General features: G+C 42.9%; 1 protein-coding gene across 1 annotated transcript in view; it reads right to left on the reverse strand.

The window, feature by feature from the left end:
* Positions 1-20763, reverse strand: part of LOC115389784 (protein sidekick-1-like) — a 180238-nt gene that overhangs the window by 61239 nt on the left and 98236 nt on the right. Inside the window, exons 2-4 of the mRNA XM_030093361.1 lie at positions 9988-10144; positions 6558-6664; positions 3503-3650 (exon numbers count right to left, since the gene is read on the reverse strand). Coding sequence (XP_029949221.1) covers positions 3503-3650; positions 6558-6664; positions 9988-10144 — 412 coding nt within the window. The remainder of the gene's footprint in view (positions 1-3502; positions 3651-6557; positions 6665-9987; positions 10145-20763) is intronic.

A 20763-nucleotide genomic window follows, 5' to 3' on the forward strand; every position in this document is an offset into this window, starting at 1 on the left:
AAAATGCCTTAATTTCTTCTGACTTTAGTGGAGGCAGCCGAGTATTGAGTACAAACTAACTGTGTGTGCAATAAACAGCAGAGGATGAATTTGATGGCTTTTCCTCATAATAAAATGCATGGATGTTGCAATTTTAGGCGGATGTTTATTAGTTTTTCCAGGCTTAATCAAGATAAATAGCGAAGAGTAATGGAGTGAGTGTGGCGACACATAACTCTGGCCACGGCCTCGTGTGTGTCGCGATCGGGAGGCCCGGGCAGTCAACTGAGAGCACCTGGCAGCCAGCGACAGGCGATTTCTCACTGTCAAATCATATTGTGTTTTAGACGTTCCCATCACCTCCTGCAGCAACCGTTACATCAGCAGTTGCTCCGCAGCCGACCCGGCTTCGGCTCAGTCTTCATTATCTTCATTTTGTGCTTTTTACTCCTAATTGCAAATATTTTGCTCTGCTGACGCTCTTATGTGACAGCTCATCTGTGGGGCTCTGGATGGGCGGCTTCCAGGAGCGATTCCTGCCAAACATTACTGAACTAAACTGTAACAAACTGCTGTTATTTCCGCACTAAATCCCGACAGTAACTTCTTGTTCTGTCATTTCACAGAGTTTAAATATGAATTGTAAGATATTATGCAGCCAGAATGGTTAAAGTAACTGAAAGGATGGATTGTGACTGTAGATAACACAAGAAATACCAGCACTGCCATGGAAAGGACATTATGTGAAATTACAACTATGCAAGGCTCTTAAATAGTTTGGAATGTTCTGGGAGAGCTATTTCATGTAGTACTGACAGAAAGTGCCTCAGATGTTTGCCTTTAAATGAATGAAATAAAGTCATGGCCATGATGCCAATTATTCAACCAATGTCGGCAGTATCCCATCATGCTCTGAGGAAAATGGCTTCCAATCTTTCATCCTTGGAACCCCAGTTAGAAGTCCCCACAAGTGCAGTCTACATTCTTGAAATGTTCATATCATAAGTTTCCTTTCACACACCTGAATCTGGTTCTGAGAACCTCACAGGGGTTCTGGGCCCTGACCTTAAGAACAACAGTGAAACGTTATCAACCAACAGCACAGAAAAAATACATTGGCTTAATTTTATTTAAATAACTTTGCAGTATAATATAGAATATTGCAGGGTTTTGTTTTTTTTTCTGTTATTAAAGTTTTAGTTCAAGATCATATTAAAATGCCCGGTATTTTCTGTAATTTGAAAGCAGCACAAGATAACGTGAACAAGAACACAATTAATTCAATAAATTCTTTTTCTCTGAACAGAAAAACAAATTGTTGTAAATGATGTAAAATAAAAACACATTAGAGGTTTTACATTGATATATTCTGCAATTCCTATTGCAGTATTTAACCGGATCCCCATCCCTGAAACCAATGAAAAGCCACACACGATTTCCTCACCAATCATCCTCAAAAGTATGTATTAAGACTGTGAGAGAAAATCCACGTTTGCACAGGGAGAACGTGCAAACTCTGCTCACAGTTTGGACTCAAACTTAGAGTATGCTGTCTGTGAGGTGAGAGAGAAAACCACTATATGTCGGTGCAGCAATAGTGAAGTCCTACAGATATTCTCACAGTGTCCTTCATCTCTAAAGTCTTGACAAGTATGCAAACGCTGTGAAGCATGTGAGTCTATGTGCTCATGTAAAAGCTCCCACACGAAAGAGAGAATCCACACCAGAAGAGACGTGGCCTGTTTCTGTGAATCACTCTGGATGACAAATAGCACTGAGGCAAAAGTTTGGCAAGTGGCTTGAGAAATAACTGATTACTGTGTACTTATCAAAAATTAGATACTATCTCCACTATTCTTGTCAAACTTCTAAAATCAATCCTGTGCATACCAGTCCACTCAAACAGCCCCACAGCACAATGTATTCCATCAACGTTTTTTACATTTCGCAGATGAACATGGTTACTCTCTAAAAAAAACCTTCCCATTTATATCAATTCGATTTATACCAGACGAGACACTTGGAAGATGAAAAAAAACCCCACTCCATTTAATTGACTTTTTTCTCGTCAACTAAGAGTCACATCACACAGAGCAGAACTTTTTTCAGCTGACACGAGTCTAAATTAAGTTGGAATTGGACTCATTTGTGGCCATCAGACCATTTGAAAACTGTAAAATTGTTTTTCAGTCTCTAGTGTCGAAGAATCATATTTTACAGTCTCTTCGGATATTGATTAATTAAACATTTTAAGTGCATTTGTGAGCGGCGGTGACATTAAGAAGGCGTGAGGACAACAACAACACTGTCTTGCTGGTTTTAGTGACATTCATCCTCAGTATATATGGCTATTAAAATATGTTAATAGGCTGTTGTCGTGAAATAATCAGCGGCGGTAACAAGGACTCCTCGTTTTCTGCTGATCGCCGACGTCAAGGCGGGAGGGAAACAGTTTAAAGAGCCTGATACAGTGTTGTGGTGACAGTAAACACTTTCGATGCAGGCGGCGTCCTGAGCGGCAAAATAATTGCAGTCCACTGTCATTAAGCCACACTCAACGAAGCCCCATTAAGTTAACAGGAGAACATTATCCACGTTCATTCAAATTAAAAAGCAAAGTCAAACTTGATGTGGATCACACGCGCACACACACAAAAACTGCTTATGTAACGTGACTCCACAAAGCTTTCTTCCAAAGCAATTTTGAGGTGGTGACTGTCATTAAAAGAGTGAAAAAGTTGCTGTCTGGCCGTTTACGTGCACGCCAAGGCTACTGACAATTTCATTCAATAACACACTGGGGAGCAGTTAGTGTTCTTAATGGGAAGTTAGTTATCTCAAAGTGCGAGCGCAGCCTCATAAAATCACTCAAGGTCTCCATCTCAACGCCCACTTTCACTGATGAGTAGATTCACAAAGGTGCGTGTGAAAAAAAAACACCGGAGATGCTGCCTGATTCCACGGCGCATTATTCGGAGAAGCTTTCACAACAAGCCTACCTCCCGGCTTTGAATGCTTACATTATTTATACACTGTGGGAGCATTTTTCAAAATAATGACACTGACAGGATATCTGTAGCAACTAAGGAACCATATGCAAATCGCGAGCATTTTTTAAAGGAGCCAGACAACAGCATCAGACAAAAGGCTGTGAAATACAGCTTAGACAACACACCCAGGCACTCTCATGTCCCTGCTGCACAATTAATAGAAAAGAACTTCTCCGTGCACCTGAAATTACTTAATAACCTTGTAGATTTGATCCACTGAAAAATCCATTTCATCATCTCTTTATAATGTTCAGAGTCTATTGTAATGAAAAGGGTCAGTTATCTAAATAGCCCAATATTCATAACAAATGACATGCAAGGCTTAAAAAAAGGGACTTTTGTGCTGCTGCAGCGCACTAATTAATACACCACTGAGGGAGAGGAAGTGTAAAATTAAAATCCTTATCTCGGTCGGTATTTTGTCAAACGCGCTGCGTGGAGCGAGAGGGAGGAGAGCAAAAGGAGGCACCTACATTCGACTGTTGGGGATGATTTTCTGCCCGTCTTTGTACCACGTGACCACCGGACGGGGAAAGGATGCCAGAGACGGCGGGATGATGACGGCCGCTCGGCCCTGAGTAACCGTTTTTCTCTGCTCCTCTCCTGTGAAATTCCCCAAAACTTGGGAGGGAGAAAGGAAGAAAGAACAAGACAGTGAAGAACAAGTGAAGCAGACTTCATTGTTAAAAACAGACAAAAACGTTAGAATTTTTGACAAGACAACATTATTTTCCAACTCTCCTGGGCTGCTACCAATCCTAATATATGCAAATTTTTGTCTACTTGATTCCAGAGAACATCTTGTCTCTCCAGAATTAGAATTAACATGTGAATAGAGCTACAGTTTGCAAAACCTTCATATTCAGTGTGCAAAATGAAACTACTTCACTTGAGGTTATGGAAAACATTATGTAACGTCTTCCTTTCAACCAAAACTGTAACATTGAGCCTGCTTTACTGGCTTGACAGAAGCTTTGAAACAATCCTGACAAAAGTTGGAAACCTGGCAAAATTCACCGTATTGAATTTAGTGTGGAATCAAGCATTGAGTCAGAGAGAAAACAGTGTGTCATCAGCAAAAAATGTTCACACTGGGATCGGACCAGTGACTTTCTAAACCAAAACAAGACATGTTGATAAGGTTGTGCATCATTAAACAGAAACACAATCCAAACACGCTTGTGATTGAAAACAGTAACAATACCTGCAAACATGGGTGGGAGAGAGGCGAGGGACAACGGGGGGGTCGACCCTCTGTTTGATCATGTAGTATTAAATGTACGGATGGGCGGATAGTTGGATGGATTGGTTTTCCCAAAAGTTCTTCATTAAAATGTATTTGTTTTGTTCACATTAGTATAAACAAATGTCTGCTCTTGGTTGTAAAGTACAGTTTTTTCATCGCTAACACACTGCAGCCAGAGTCGGTCAGTCTGACAGTCTCTACTTTCAAGGCTCGGCTTAAGACCTTTCTGTTCAGTCAGGCTTACAGTTAGTGCTGGTTCAGGCCTTCCTGGATCATTTTCTTAGTGAAGCTGCTGTGGGTTAAGCCTGCTGGGGGACCTACACTGAGCTTCTCCTCTCTCCTTTCTCGCTCAACATGTTCCACTACTACGTCTGAAGTCTCCTGTTGATTCACGTCCAGCGAGTGGAGCTGAGCCCATTCAGAGAAGCAATCTGTCTGATTGATCCTTCTCTGTTCTCTCCTTCTATTGCCTCACCCAAACAAGAACAGCAGAAAGCCGTCACCTCTTAGCCTGGTTCTGCAAAGGTTTCTTCCTTCTAACAGGAAGTTTTCCTGTTTCACAGTCGCATATTTTTCATTTCATTTTTTTCTTATGATTGCTCATGGGGAACTGTTGGGTTTTTCTTTGCCGACAAATGACTGTGTTGCGCTATATAAATAAAACTGAATTGAATTGATATCTTGAATACATTTTGACATTTCAACTTGCTAATTTCATGGTCCAGCCCCTTTTACTTTATTAACCCATAAATGGACATTTAGAGCATGAGCCGTTGAGCTCAAGCAAAATTGGGACATATCATACTCATGATTCTGCCTGTACTTCTGTTTTCCTGACCTTTCTCACACTAGTCAAGCTAAACCACTAAGAAACAAAAGAAACAACAAAAGAGTGTGAGAAGTTGTGTTTGTGACGGTCAAACCATCGACTCTGAAGCTAGCGGCGTGACTGTGTGAATGTAGCGGCACAGTGTTTGAGCAGTTTAAACCGTTTGTCAGTAAATAAATACTACAAGTTGCAGAGATTGGAGCTGAGCTCCCTGAGCCTTGATGACTGCTGATCCAACCTTGTGCATTCTGAAGCTGAAAGCTGAGTAAAAGCTGACTGCCTCACAAAGATGTCAGTGTGATTTATTTCACTTAATTGAAGAGGATTTGCCTGCTTATAGCAGCAGTATTTGTTGGAAGGGTTTTGGGAATGTTCTACATATGGAGCAATCTTAGCAAGTTTTTATTCTATAGGCCAAAAAAATAAATAAATAAATTACCCTGCAGGCGTCTTTGTTTTTGATTTGAGCTGGGCTGCTCTCTCGTCTCTGACATATGGTTTTCTGAATATGAACATATTTGGACTCAATGAGTTATATAAATTCAACGTCTTCATACTCTGATCCAATTTCGGCTCTGATTACCGTCTGCAAACTCCTCCTTATTTGTGGAGCACTTCATGCTCAGAACAGAGGATGTCTGAAAAACTTGGATTGAGCATACTGGAGTCTGGCACTCAAGTTCCCGTTAAGATCATCACAGTGGTGATGGTTCTGTAGGTCAGTGGCACAAATTTACAATCCAAAAGTTCTAACTGCTTTTTTTCATTTTACTGGCTGGTGCAGCCAAACCATTAACCTTAAAAGTGTCATTCAGGTTTCATTCTCCAATTACCATCGATATTTTTAGGTACATTCAAATGTCTGGCACACATCGCAGTCCAAATTGCGTTCCTCATTTCACAACACAATATTTTCTGTCAGAATATTTCAAGGCATTATTGAAAATTCACAGGCTTCTGAGACTCTTGACACATTCGACCACTCTCACAACTGAACTCATAACTCTAGATATATCTAATATTCTAGAACTCTCACAAATTATGGAACACTGACAAATTCTATAACTTCATTGTTGGTTTAGGAAGTACAAGAACAAATAAGGGTGCAACCAAATGTGACCACTCATCAAATGAAAGGTTAAATTGTAGGTTTGGCCATGAAAAGGCTTCCACACAATGATGAGATATTGAGAATATGTTCCAGGTTTAAATTGGGCTTTCTGAGTGGAGATGCATGTTCTCCCTGTGCCTGTGCTGATATCAAGGTTTCCTCCCACCCTCCTGAAATGGTTTCCCTTGCAATCAAGGATAAAAGAACTTGGCAAACTTGATTAATTTCAGGAGATTTTCTCAAAAGCACTGGAATTCTGGTGTTTTTAAACTGTTGCACATCAGTGTGTGTGTGTGTGTGTGTGTGTGTGTGTGTGTGTGTGTGTGTAATTTGTCTACTTACAGGCCACCTGCACCTCCGTCCTCCTGTGTATCACCGCTCCCATCCTGTTCCTCGCCATACACTGATACTGGCCAGCATCAGTTCTCTTCAGAGAAGGCAAAAATAACCTAAAGATGGACAGAAACATCAGGACGGCAATGAGTTGTGAGCAAAAATAAAAGAAGCAGCCCTAACAAGAGATGTCTGGAGAACAGCGAGACAGAAGGGGGAGAAGGTGGAGGTCTGTTTGTCCTTATGAACGCACTCTGGTGTAATTTCAATTCATGACCTTGATCTGAGGGAACTGATTGGGTCTAAGGTTATACAAGATTGTATAACAGAAGGGAAGGCAGAGGAGTGTATGTGTGTGTGGTGTGTGTGTATGTGTGTGTGTGTGTGTGTGTGTGTGTGTGTGTGTGTGTGTGTGTGTGTGTGTGTGTGTGTGTGTGTGTACTGTAGTAGGATGTTTTGAGTGTGTGCATGTTTTTTTTTTTTTCACTGAGAGGGATTGTTAATGGGGTTTTAATGGACTGTGCTTCACTAATGGGAAGTTTGGCATAGGATCCAGGTTGATGCCATGCTGGACAAACACACCCATGCACAGAGTCAGCTGCACACACACACACACACACACACACACACATTTTACTCTCACACTGGAAATACACAGTAAAACTGGACATCGCTTTGGGGCTCATTATGAGTACTGGGACAGCCAAGTATTTAACTCCCAGGCTGTCGGCGAATGCTGCCAACATACACAAACCCCTCAACACAGAAATACACACACACACACACAGAAATACACACACACACCAACATGAAAGACTTGCACACGCAATTCCATTTGAATCAACAATGACACATTACACAGCGGCTCTGATCCTGAAACAGATTTTGATATTGGACACTTTCTGTCTGACTTCATCTTGTTGTGTTTTTTTTGTTTTTTTTCCCCACATTGGACTGTGAGCAGTGTGGCGGGCTAGAGTTTCTGAAATTTCAACAAGCTCCTTCCTGATGCAGATTGGTAAACACAAAGACTAGAGTTGAAATAACATTAATTTCTCCGTCAATATCTCTGACTCACTCCCGGTTTTGTAAACAAGCAGAAATTTCCCATCTGATTCAAGACCAGAGTAATTTCAAACAGCTTTTTACCGAAAGGCAGATTCAGCCTGGATTGACCACAAGTCCCCGGGAGCATCGATCTCAACACTAAAAGGAATTGATACTATGTGTGATGCTGTGATGTGAGCTGACACTGGATACAAGTGCGAACAGAACACATCATTCCAAATTAAATCCCGAGAGGAAGCAATAAATCGGGCTGTAAAAACCAATTTTAAAACGGGCTTCCCGTAATTACAAACTTTAGAGTAGTTCTCAGTTCAGTTGGGCTGCAATTGATAGAAGAAAATGCTCTTTTGTTAAAAAAAACAACAACTTGTCATTCCAACATGTTGTGCAGTGGTGAAGACGATCCAGTAGCCTTGTCAACAGTGTCCCTGAAAACAAAGCAAACGCTACGTCTCTCCTTTTTCTGTTACCTCCGACTTGTCAACTGATGTTTTTATTCCGACTTGCTGTGTGTAAAAAGTGACACGCTGCGATAGTTGAGCTGACAGTGTAAAATAACCACAAAAAAACCCCACTGAAGTTTCCATTAATGTAAATCACTTCCACTCACAGCGTGGCTCGTCTGAATTCTTCACTGTCCGGCACATCAAACACAAAAGAGGTATAGAAGGATAAAATATTCACAGCGCTATTCACATTTCTTTATGATTTGTCTCACATTCAACTTCTCACAGACTCCACTCTGCTCGGAGTCTAATGGTGTCAAACACAAGGCCCGCAGACCAATCAAGCTTATTCTGGCACGACTTTACTGGTCCAGCCCACTCAAGATGAAATTGTGCTTTTTGTGGCCCCCTGAACTGAAATGTACAAATTTTACTATGGTTGAAAATATTGTGTGACAAAAAAACAGGACAAGATGCAACCAAAACACAGCAAAGAATATCAATCTGATTACACAATGAATAAATAAATAAATACAGATTCAGCCACTGAAAACTGCTGTTTATGTGGTCTCCATTACATACATTCAGTTTTAAAAATGTGTTTTGTTCTTGATAACTGATTGTTTTTCCTCTGTGTTCCCTCGCTGGGAAAAGGCTTTCCCCCCACACCCGTTTAGTTCCTGCTGCTGCCCTCCTCAAGCTCTCTGGTGGCCCCCCACAGGACTTTGAAAACCAATGGTTAAGGAGATTGAAGAGACTGTTTTGACAGTAAACAAGTGCCAGCAGGAAGAAGTAACTCGCTCCTGTTGCAATACACCTCCTGAGGGTAAGATGGGTTTCACTCCGGTTTTGATGATCACTGACACTTTACCTTTGCTAACGCTATTGTGTGTTGTGTCCTTAAATTATTTCCTAGTAATAATTAAAAAAAAAAAGTTCTATTCTATTTTCAGAAAGATGAATCTGAACGATGCACTGAAGTAGTTCTGAGGTTCTGACCCCACAAAAAACAATACAGGTGTGCGTACACGTCTCATCTGACATGTTTTCCCTCATCATACACCAAGGTCAGTCAACACAGTATCCATAAGCACCAGGTTGTCTGCAGGGACCTTTTGTGCAACATGGATTCAAACTAATTAATCAGAATGTTTAAAGCCCATCATGTTGCTCTGTGCCCTTAAAGTCGCTCTCAGACTGTAAAAGGCTGGCGACCTCTGACTTACACCGACCTCAATCGTTACAGCTATTCGTCTAAGCCTAACCCTGATCCAAATCCCAGCCTTCACTCCAAAAACCACATCGTAGACCTTATTACATGTGGAAACACAAGACTGCACAGACACACAGTCATATCCACAGCACCCTGCCAATTCAGCACAGCCCCGGCCTCAGCCAGCTAAAGAGCCAGACTGCTCGGAGCAGCGCAGAGCTACACGACGCCTGCTGGCTCGCGTGACGGCTGCCTACAAAATGCTGGCTCAACCTCTTCTCTCCCTCGGCATGCACGCACCCCCAAGACTGCCTGTATTTCTGAATGATGTAAAAAACTATTTTGTTTCTGCGGAGAGAGAGAAAGAGGCACACCGAGCGAGGCAAGGAATTAGCTCAGACATATTGATTGGTTCTCCTCTTCTTTCCCCAGACCATATACATATTTATAGTGCTAATGTAATTATTAATCTCACTTTGGCGCTGCTGTCTAAATGCTCTGACCTTCTCTAAACACACTCCATCACCAGCCGACACAAGCTTTTTAGCCCGCAGTCATTTAGTCCATGCCACAGGCATGACCGAGCGAGTCCGAGCCCCTCAGAATGAAGGATGGGAGAGGAGAGGGCACGGAGCATTTCACACGGAGAAAATAGAGATATCCACGGTGGAAAGTGCTCAACACACTGAGCGGCCGATGGGAACTTACTGACCTGTACTGCGGCGTCCAGTCTGTGACGTTGCTGTTGTTGAGAGTCCAGCGGTACTGCAGGGGCCAGCTGCCTCCAGCCAGGCAGGTCAGCACCAGCCGGTTCCCCTCCAACACCACCTGCTGCCCCGCTCCACCCCCTCGCAGGTAGGGCGCCACTTCTGACACACAGACACACACACACAGAGGAGAGAAGATCACTTTTTCTGTCTGCATAAATGATTCATAGACGGTATGGTAAACTCCCGCTGCGCTTATTCACACACTCACAAAAAAAAAAAAAGGGGAACAATTAAAATCAAATATTTCCTGCCACTGACAAAGAAAAGAAGAAACACTGAGAAAACAATGTTTTCTGATTTTATTGGGCATAACTTCAGACTGGAAACCGACAAAAATGCAATAATGTTTTCAGATGCCATTTAGCAAATGTCAAATCAGATACATAAACTAATTTACAGGCCATCGGCTGGAATCACAGCAATGACAAGAGAAGAAGGAAACGTCACCACATCCACCACTATATTTATGTCGCTTTCCCCTGTTTCTGTTGGTACAGCTTCGCCTGGAAACTCTTCATTCAATTTGTCGACTGCACAGTGTGGCCACATCTGAAGAAACACACCAAAACTATGTCCATCAAAACAACAATTTAATGCAGATTGTTTCTGCTTCAGTAACTCGCAGGTCTTCCTTTTTTCATAGTAAGAAAGTGAACATAACTGCATTAATACCACTTAAATGTGGTCTGTTCAGGACAAATATAACTTTGTTTTTAATCTTTATGACTTATGACCAAAAAATATGATGGACAAACCTAACGGTTTAAAATAATTCATTTTATGTTTGATAAATCTACCAATATGGCAATTTATCATTAGTTTGATTTGCATCAATTCCTCCACTTGTATAAATTAGAATAAAAAGAGGTGTGGATACTTGTTGAGTTGAATCTTGCAACCACAACCTACAACGCTGATGTTAGCACTCTGGCTTTCTGAGAATGTGCGCTCGGCCGCGTCGCGCCGCACCACATGCCTCGTCTGGGTTCCCAGCACTGATGTGCATCAGCGGTCCAGAAAAGCAGTCATTGTATCACATTTACTCCCTGGAAAGACACACTGTAACTTGACTACTGCTAAGCGCGGAGCATCTGCCGTGCGTCGCTGGCGCCACTTCAAGCGGATCGAATGCCAGAGCGTGTTGCACTTTAAGTCGTGCATGGTGACAAAGGTCAAACTCTTAAACTGCGCTCCACGGTGGCTTTGAAAGCAACACTTTGAAAAGGAGACTGAATATGATGGGAGGTGTTTAAAGACTGCAGGTCACGCAAGAAACCATGCGAACAAAGGTGAAGACTGGTCGAACATTGAATGTGCCTGAAATGCAACTTTAATCTCGAACCGGAATATGAAAATATTCCCCTGATTCAGGCATTGATGGAATAGGCGCTGGACAAAACCCACTCACTCAACCGTGATCCTTATTATCCAATAATATCACACCACCCAAGTCTGTCCTGAGCTGACAGGACACCCACAGCTCCCACGAGATGGATTTCCAGTTCGAGTCCATGTCGTGGGAACTGCGAGTATCCTGTCATCCCAGCTTCATTTCAAGAGGCATTTTCATACTGTCCATCTTCATGCTCCTCATATTTGATCCTGTTGGGCCAGTTGATCTTACAGAGGCAGCTGCTATAAATGACATCAGCTTTTCCCATATCTCCTTTTGTTGCTCTCCACTCAGATCCAGACAAAAGAAGAGCCTTGGCATTGCTGTTGTTAAGCCTGATCGTACTGTTCAAACTTTGAAATGTCACAGAGTTTCACTGAAGGCGGACAAAAGAAAGCTGACTCAAACTGAACCAGAAAAAAAATGCTATGACGGCACCAAAAACCTACGCTTTCTCATGATGAAGTTTTTAATACTTTTTTTTTCCACACACAATTATGACTGTCGTGTCGACAAAATGTGCTTAAAACACAGCGCAGGAATCAAATCCACGCCAAAAATAAATCTTATCAAACGGCGTCTATGTCAAGTTGGAAAAGGTCACCGGGCATAATTCAATCAATTGAAATGCTGTTGACAAAACCTTCAGTCACCACTTGAGGGAAAACGCTGCTGCCGATGAGCAACTTTTTAACCCTCTGAATGTTCAGCCTGTATTTATGAGGTTTTACGGCTGTAAATATGTCAAACGATGCATGGTAAGCGAGTGCCTCTGCCTGTTCTCTAACATTACTACCATGTTCAACATCTAATGGTTCAAAATCACTGTGTGGTTCGAATGAACTGAACAGCTCATGTTGCAGATCTGATGATGAATCCACTGATTGGATATGTTGAGGGTCACCGCAATGAGTCTAGAAATCACGGTTAGGAGATTAAAGCATGGAAAAAATGTGTCAGTGGCAACAGGATAGGGTTAAAAGGGGTTAATTGTACGTCAGAGAAGCTATTTGCCTCCCAGCATCAGAAGAGTGTGATACGGTTGTGACATACCGACGCACAGATTGTACAATACAGCCTTCTACAGACACTTCAGCAGAGGCTGTTTCATAACAGGCATGCTGAAATCGCTTTTGCGTCCTTACAAGGTGCACTTACTGAACAGCTCAGCCACAGTCACAGCCCAAACAATGCTATCAAGTCTTTAACTCTTGGCTTCGGTGTGCAGACCTGGCTCACCACTGCAGAGCACAGAGGCACCGAGGGTAAAGAGACTGTCCACAGCAACTAGCTTCTGGACCTGTCAGGGCTTTTTCAGGCCTGGGTTTGGTGTGCTGGGTAGTGATTTTCTTAACATGCACACGCACAGAAACTGGCTAAGAGAGGGCAAGCTTATCTCACTGCAGTGGTTGGTACAGGAAGGCCTATAACTGTAAGACGTGGTTTTATATTCTCTCTTTCCCCTTCAGTATCAAATGGATCGCTGCCATTTCAGCACCCTCACTTCGGTATTTCCTCAAACCCTCTCGCTTCTACTCCACTGTCTCTGCTTCCCTCCTAATTCCTTATTCCCCTGTGGATGTCTCAGGGCCACCGCTTTTCTTCTCCTCTCCTTCTCCACTTTGCACTGTTTCTCCATCTCACTCGTTCTTTTAGATTGATAGCTGCCTGCTCTCTGCACAAGAGGGAAGTGTTCCATCTCAGACAGATTTATATGTGTGTGTGGCTGGCTGTGAGAGATCGAAACAGTGCATGTGTGCGCATGTGAGTGTGTGTGTGTGTGTGTGTGTGTGTGTGTGTGTGTGTGTGTGTGTGTGTGTGTGTGTGTGTGTGTGTGAGTGAGAGCGTAAGGATTTATTTGGAATATTCTGTCCCTACACAGCGATGCCTGGCAGTGCAGACTCCAATGTCATACTGCTGACCAGCACTATAATTCACCCGTGTGTGTGTGTGTGTGTGTGTGTGTGTGTGTGTGTGTGTGTGTGTGTGTGTGTGTGTGTGTGAAACATTTGTAGAGTCCTATATTTATTATATCACACTTATATTATGCAGTGTTGCATTTTTTTTTTTCCAGAGGTGTGAATGCTTTAAGGTTTTAAATCAGTTACATAAACACACTAAAAATATTGTACTACATAATGTTTTATGTCTTATAATGATAAAGACTGGTTTAGGGCTTAAAATAGAGTTATGTAAAGTAAAGATCAGGCTCAAGTTTACACATAGAGTAATCAAATGATTTATAATTTTGAGCAAAGCCTGCAAGCATAAGCCTACAATCTTTTTTGATGCAAAAAGTTCAGACAGTTGTTGCAGCTGAATCTAGAGGTAGTCTGCAGAAAATCATTGTAAGTCAATGCACTGTCCCCATGAGGCAAAGAAATGTAGAAAGGGAACAGAGACAGAGAGAAACCAGGCGAGAGAGGGTACACTTGCATGGCTATTTTCCAAAAGATCACTTTGACTTCAACTCTTTGGCGCTGTGGTAATGTGGGAAAGCAAAGGCATTTTGGACAATCTGTGGCATATCTTCAAAGGGCCTTTAGAAGGTTAAAGAGATAGTTCAGGTCATTTGAAGAGGGGTCACATGAGGTACTTATCAATAGTGAGCACATTTCTGGAAATAGATAAAGGGTCAGGATGTCCTGGACTGACGTGGAAGCAAAGAAGTGAAATCTTTTGAACTTTCTGAGCCAAAGAAAAACAACTGTGCAGGACCACAATCAATATCAGTTTAATGGTACTCTATATTTAGAATATGTCCTCTGCTCGGCCTCATGGGTAATCCATTCTGATGGGCAACTGAGGCTTTTACGTGGCACAAAGGCCCTGTTCACACGACAGTGTTTTCAAGTTGCACAAACACACGAGGGGATCAAGACAGCAGTGTATCTAAAGGGTCAAATTTACGGCCTGGCGGCTTTGGAGAAACAAAAAATCACAGTCATAGGTTGTTGTTGGATGGTCTGGGAGCCCCGGTGACACAGGAGCACATACTGGACCTGAAGCATTTCTGTAGAGAGTTCGCCTTAAGAGGGTTTCCTTTATTGGTATTTTTAAATCAGACACATTTCTTCTCCGAAATTTCTATAAATAAAGTTGGACATTTGATCATCGTTGCACATGTTGAAGAGTCGGATGTGGCGTGACACGTATTGCCAGTAGGAAGGTTTTATAACTTCACCTCTTGCATTGCCTACCTGCCGCCCCCGTTCACTCATTGCTCATGGTTGCTTAATACCTTTTACTTTAAAGCTTTAAAGACAGTCCATTAGAAGCCATAGATAGACGGAGAACACCACATTTGAGAGAGGCAAGGTCAGCTAACAGCATGTTTGACTCACTGCTGCTGTCTGTCTCCCTCCCCTCCTCCTCTCTCTCCCTCTGTCACTCAATGTCATGGCGCCGCTCTCTCCCTCTCCCCCACAGTCCTGCCTCTTCCTAACCTGCCTATCTTTCTCGTAAGCCCAGCTACCCGGCCACCTCTCTGTCCATCAAGACCCGCCGCTTCCTGCCTTTGTTCTGTCCTCCGTCTCTTGCTGCCCCTCGGTCCATCTCTGTCAGAGTGTGAGGCAGCTCAAGGTCTCCTCTTCTGTTTTGTCTCTTCAGGAGGAATGTTGCCTAACAGAGAGATTGGCCTTCAAGTATGACAGGAGAGTCGCAAAGCAGACGTGTACTCACACACGCACACGTTTTTTTTTTTTTTTTTTCTGCTCTCCCCCTCTCCGCCGTATCGCGGACATGTTTCCACTCTCGGGTTAGACTCATGAAGCTGCTTAGGCAGATTCCAGAGAGGAATTCAATTTGCCGGGGAGATGAGCGTCGTGATAGAGGAGAGGAGGGATAAAAGGACAGGAGGAGAGGGAGAGCGGAGTCTCTGCTCGGGGCCTGAACGTCCGCCACGATCCTGCCCTTCCTCTGGTCTTATCCGGCCCTGTGAGTGTATGTGTAGTGACAATTAGGCCCTGAATGACCTGTCCTTTACAAATGGCCCAGAAGAAAGAAAATCATTATTCTTACATTGTGCTGCATTAAATATTCCAAAATGAATTCCGGGTTTCGCTGCAACAGCTGTGGTGAGATGTGATATTTTCCCCGGCTCAACATGGGGTCACGGTGTTGGCAAACCCACAAATAGCCCAGCTCAAAATGTAGATTTTTTTTTCTTTGTTTTTTTGGATACAAAGTTTGAAAGGTGGCAGAAAAAAAAAGGGGGGGGGGGGGGGGGGGGGGGGGGCCTTAGGTGGTCCGTTCTGCATTCGGATATGCAGAGGAAACCCTGCAGTGGAAATGCATTTCAGAGCTCTAGCATAAGAGAATGAGAGTGCACGGATAAAGGCTGAGCCGTGGATTTCATTCCTCCCTGCTTAATTACTGGACGTGCATGTATAAATGTATTTGTGTGTGTGTGCGCGGGCGCGCAATGCAGTGTGCGCACTTGTGTGTGTCAGGTCAGAATTAGGGTCATTCACTCCACAAAAATCACTTTATCTTCATAGACTCGAACCCCCACTGTGAGCGAGGGCAGGCAGGACCGGCTATAGTCTATGAATACTGATCGGCTGATAGCCCGTCTCGCTCGCTCTCGCTCACGCACAGGCTCACCCTCTCGCCATGCCTCTCTTGACGTGCGAGGGTGAAGGGGAGAAAAATAACTAAATCAGTCTCTTTTATGAGTAATTTTTCAATGAATAAGTGGGCACAAGTTGCATGGCTAAGCATTTTTTTTTTCCCACGGTAACAGCAGTCTATTTGATTATGGGGTGCAAATGAGTTCTACTCCTTTTTAATCTAATAAGTCTGCCTGCGCTTGTTTCAACAGGCATTTAAAAGCACTTAATTGGACTGACAGTGTGTGAGGCGAGAAGAAGAATTATGAGTTGAGTTTTTGGCGTGTTGCTACCGGTCGGGACAGAGAGCTGGAAAAAAAGAGCTAATTAATTGAACAATATGAGAGAGGAAAGGGTTGAGAAATTACAATTTGTTTTAGCCGTCGATGATTTCAAACAAATCAGATGAAAGCATGCAGGATGATTAGTGATGTAACAGTGTGAAAGTTTGAAAACTGACATGGTAGCCAGCTCTGTTGTTGAGAAGTTCCGCAAATGGTTAATAGCTTTAATAAACACAATGCGGTGCTTTAATCTCCTCGTCCTGGTAAAAACTCTGATAAGACGGGAATTCAACTGCACCATGAAAGCATCCCAAAAATAATTTGAATTACTTTCCCAGCATGATCCCTCACTACAGGGCTCCGGAAAGGTGTGAGGGATGCTTTTTTCCATCAACTTTTTGAGTGTTTTTAGGATGCCATTCAATGGAATGTAATGAAAACAAGATAAAATGATAAAATAAGGATTCGTATGATTTGTACCACAGTTCCAGACTATAAACACTGACAAGCTCTTTTAAAAGCAGGGCATTGCTGCCTATTGATCTCAACAGCACTTAACCTCTGACACACTATATAATATATAAACAGTGCTAGGCTATTCTATGTCATAAAGCATACACGAAAAATGCTGATGCTGCATATGATTCATATATTTTTAACTATTATGTATATAACCTAATATGTAGTGAGACTTAAAAGTTGAGTTTACTGACTTATTTACTTATTTGTTTCCATCACCTCTGACATTCAACTAGGGCTGCGTGATTATGGTCAAAATGGTACTCATAATTATTCTGATCAATTTTGTAATCACGATTATTATTCATGATTATTCATCGTGTTCAGAAAAACATTTGTATCTTTATTTCACTACTTTCAAACAAACAATATGTGAACAGTTTTCAGTGCAAAAAGAAACTTTAAATAAGAATAAATGCTTAACAATAGAAAAATCAAAATGTACCCAAGAATTAAAAATTTACCAAAGAATGACTGAATAAATATGCTATTCTAGAGAGCAATCACGAAGTGCAACTCAATAACTAACAATTGAAGAGCTTATACAGAAAAGGCAATAACATAAGGCTGTTAGGCCGACAGGTTTTTGGCCAGAAACACCAGCCTGTCAACACTTTCTGGCTTGAGAGACGAGCGAAGGCAGGTCACCGTTTCCCCAAGTGCTAAAGACTCTCTGACGGGGAAGTTGTTGCAGAGATGCACAAGTACTTTTTTTGCCTGCTTTGAAACTTGTGGGTAGAGTCTCTTCACTGTCAAGGCTGCTGGACTTCAGTCTCTCAACATCCCATCTGTCCACCGAGTTGAGGCTGCTGCTGCAAGGTGCGCTTGTCATTTAGGCTACTTAATGAAGCCTTAGCCACACGTACGCCCCCTGGTGGTTAGCTGACCACTGAAAGTGCTTGATCAGATAGCTTGATGCAGCAGAGCCTGCATTTTAAATGGGAATAATGTCAACGATCAGGTTAATCTAATCATGGCAGCCAAAGTCAGGATCACGATTAAAATTCGATTAATTGCGCAGTCCTTCATTCAACAATAAAAAAGGAAAAAATGGTATTACTTGCTTAACTAGCATGAGTCCAACCAATGTGGTGTAATAATGTCCAAATCTTCAACATGAAATTCGAAAAAGTGTGTTGTTGGCACAGAGGACACATACCATAATCAAATATTTATCCAACTATTTCCAGCATTAACCATGTTCTTATCATAAGCAAAATGTATGGAGAGGAACCAAAGCATCCAGATTCCATATGACCGTGACACCTGGAATTAAAAAGAGTCTTGTGCAAACTCACGCAAGACATCGATTTAAAGATGTAACACCGTTTATTCTGAACAAGGTCTTTTACTTTTGAAGCTGACACAGAAAACTGAAGTGATGCTGTGACTTTTACCCCTTTGCAAAAAGTACCCGCCCCTTCTATCCACTGTATTTATCTCTGGTAGATGCAGAAACAAGGACAGACATCGTGATGTAATGTAGAAATTAACAAAGCGGGTGGTAATTCAAATACGATTAGAGTCACATCCAAGGATGAAACCAGAATATTGAAATGTTCCTCTGAAGCTAAATCAGATACCCAGCAATGCAAAGTTTGGATGAAATGACAGAGTGAAATAGGTATTCAAGAAGAACTGTAAATTCAGCAGAGAGAGCCAGAGGTGAGTGAACCTCACAAGAGTGAGGTGAATATCAGGTGAGCTGTGGCTCAGACCTGAAAGCTGATGAGTTGGATTAAAAAAATCTCTCTCCCTCGTGGGCTTGGTGGGTCTTTAAAATCGTCTTCACGTTCCTCCCAATGAGTGAAGCTGACAGCTCTGATTCCAGACGTAAATAAAAAAAGGGGGGAAAAAAAAAATCAAACACTTTCAAATTGTTTTAATGAGAGCGACAGGCGGCAGCTGGATTAAAGTGCTAACGATTAGACTCATTAAACAGCGCACACGGGAGGATTTTAAATCCTGAATGTCAACACTAGACGGTCCGGTTTATCTCCGTCCGAGAGATTATGACACCCAGGTTAGACCTAAAATCGGCCCCACAGTCAAAACAACGGTAAACAAAAGAACAGCCTCTCTCAGCTCAATTCTGTTACACACACCCATAAAAATAGCGAAATGAAGCAGCTGCCAAAAAGATGGTGACGATTAAGCAGAAAACTCTTGCTGCAGTTCCTACGGTGCCAGCAGATTAGGTCGATTTTAGTATGATGTTAAAAAACAGTAAATGCAGAGTAAAGACATGTTTAAAATTAAATATTAGGTGTCAAACTTGTGAAAAATCTTCCATATTTCTTGCCCAAAACTATGATCCCATAAAGATAACTGCCACTGAGTAGCATGGACTACCATTGAAGGTGTAATGGCCAAACGCTACCATTACCATTGTTCGATGTGGGAACAAATCACGGAGCTACGCCACAAAGGAACTACTCCTGGATAGTAAATAGAAGACGGGCCGGCATGAGAGAACGAAATGTTTCCTCTGCTTCATCTGTTGTTCGATGGAGCGCAGCATAAAGGATGCGAGCGCAGAACTTTGATCAGGAGTTTAACTCGGGGCTTTTCAAGTTGGCAGCTGCTTTAATTGACTAGTGAATGTCAGGACGACTACGAGAACAAAGCATCACTCGGGCCACCCACCCCACCACCCACTGACCGAACCCATCCTTCTCGACTTGCTGACACAGCCAATCGCAGCTCCCTCCCTCCAAGCTCCTTCGGCACCTGCTCCAATCACAGTTTCCACGAGCCTTGACTGATGGCTGTCTGTGCGGAGCTGGCAGCTGACTGACTGATCCTGATGTGCTGATTGGCAGGTGTCAGACCAGGAGATGCAGCGCCAACAATCACACACCTTCGTGCGCACACACACACGTGCGCACGCATCTACACATGAGCTCATACAGGCTGAGTTGGACCAGTCGAATCTCGAATCCAGAGTTCAAAGTCAGAGTGCTTGACTTTGCTTGTGTGTTTACTTCCTTGTGTCAAAGACACTGATAGTATCATGTGCTGAGAGTTATAATGGATTCTTCAACAACTTCTACAACAAAAAGGTTGTCAAGGAGAAACACGTTCAGGAAGCAGGTTCAACTTTTTCTGTCTGGTTTCACTTTCCCAGTCTGTTTGATGCAGGTACAGTAGCAGGTGAAAAAAGAAACAAAATCACAGTATGAAAAGCTCTGACTCCGGCTTGTTGCCCGGCCTTTGCTTATCTAAACAAGGTTCTCAACGTATTCCCTGAGACGATGTTAACCACAACAGCAATTGAGCGTTCAACTTAAAAAATGCCAATGACTACGTTTCCTTGGCATTTAATAATGTCAGTGTAACCATCTGTGCATGTGTGTACATATGTCTCTACAGGACATCCCGTGGAAATGTCACTTTTTAATGTGGCGTGCTTTAATTGAACGACTTATGAGAGAGGAAAAGTATTGGTATTGGAGGAGTGTGTGTGGGTGTGTGCGTGCGCGCGTGTGCACGTCTCTCCAGAAGAGTTATGGATGTTATGGATGCGTGCGGGTCATGGCGGTCCGGTTCCTGGGATGGGAGGAGGTTACAGGGGTGATAAATGGGGCAGAAGGGATGCAGCGGAGGCGGGGAGGAGATGGAGAGGTGGGATGGAGGGGGAGTGAGGGGGCGGGCATGGGGGGGAGGGCATTTAGGGTAATCAGGTGGAAGAGACTGTGATCAGTGACATTTAAGAGGTGGGCCACACCGCAGGGCACGTCCACGAGGACACACACACACAACACACACACACATTGAACAACACACAAACAACTGTCAGCTTCAATCTCCTGCAAGGCAGACAGGAGGAGGAGCGAGGAGGTGAAATAAATACCTCCTGCAGTGACGGCGGCCTCCTCTTTCTTTCTCCTTGAAGAAAGCTCTGTACATGAG

The sequence above is a fragment of the Salarias fasciatus genome, chromosome 6 (assembly GCF_902148845.1).
Source record: "Salarias fasciatus chromosome 6, fSalaFa1.1, whole genome shotgun sequence".
Lineage (NCBI taxonomy): Eukaryota > Metazoa > Chordata > Actinopteri > Blenniiformes > Blenniidae > Salarias > Salarias fasciatus.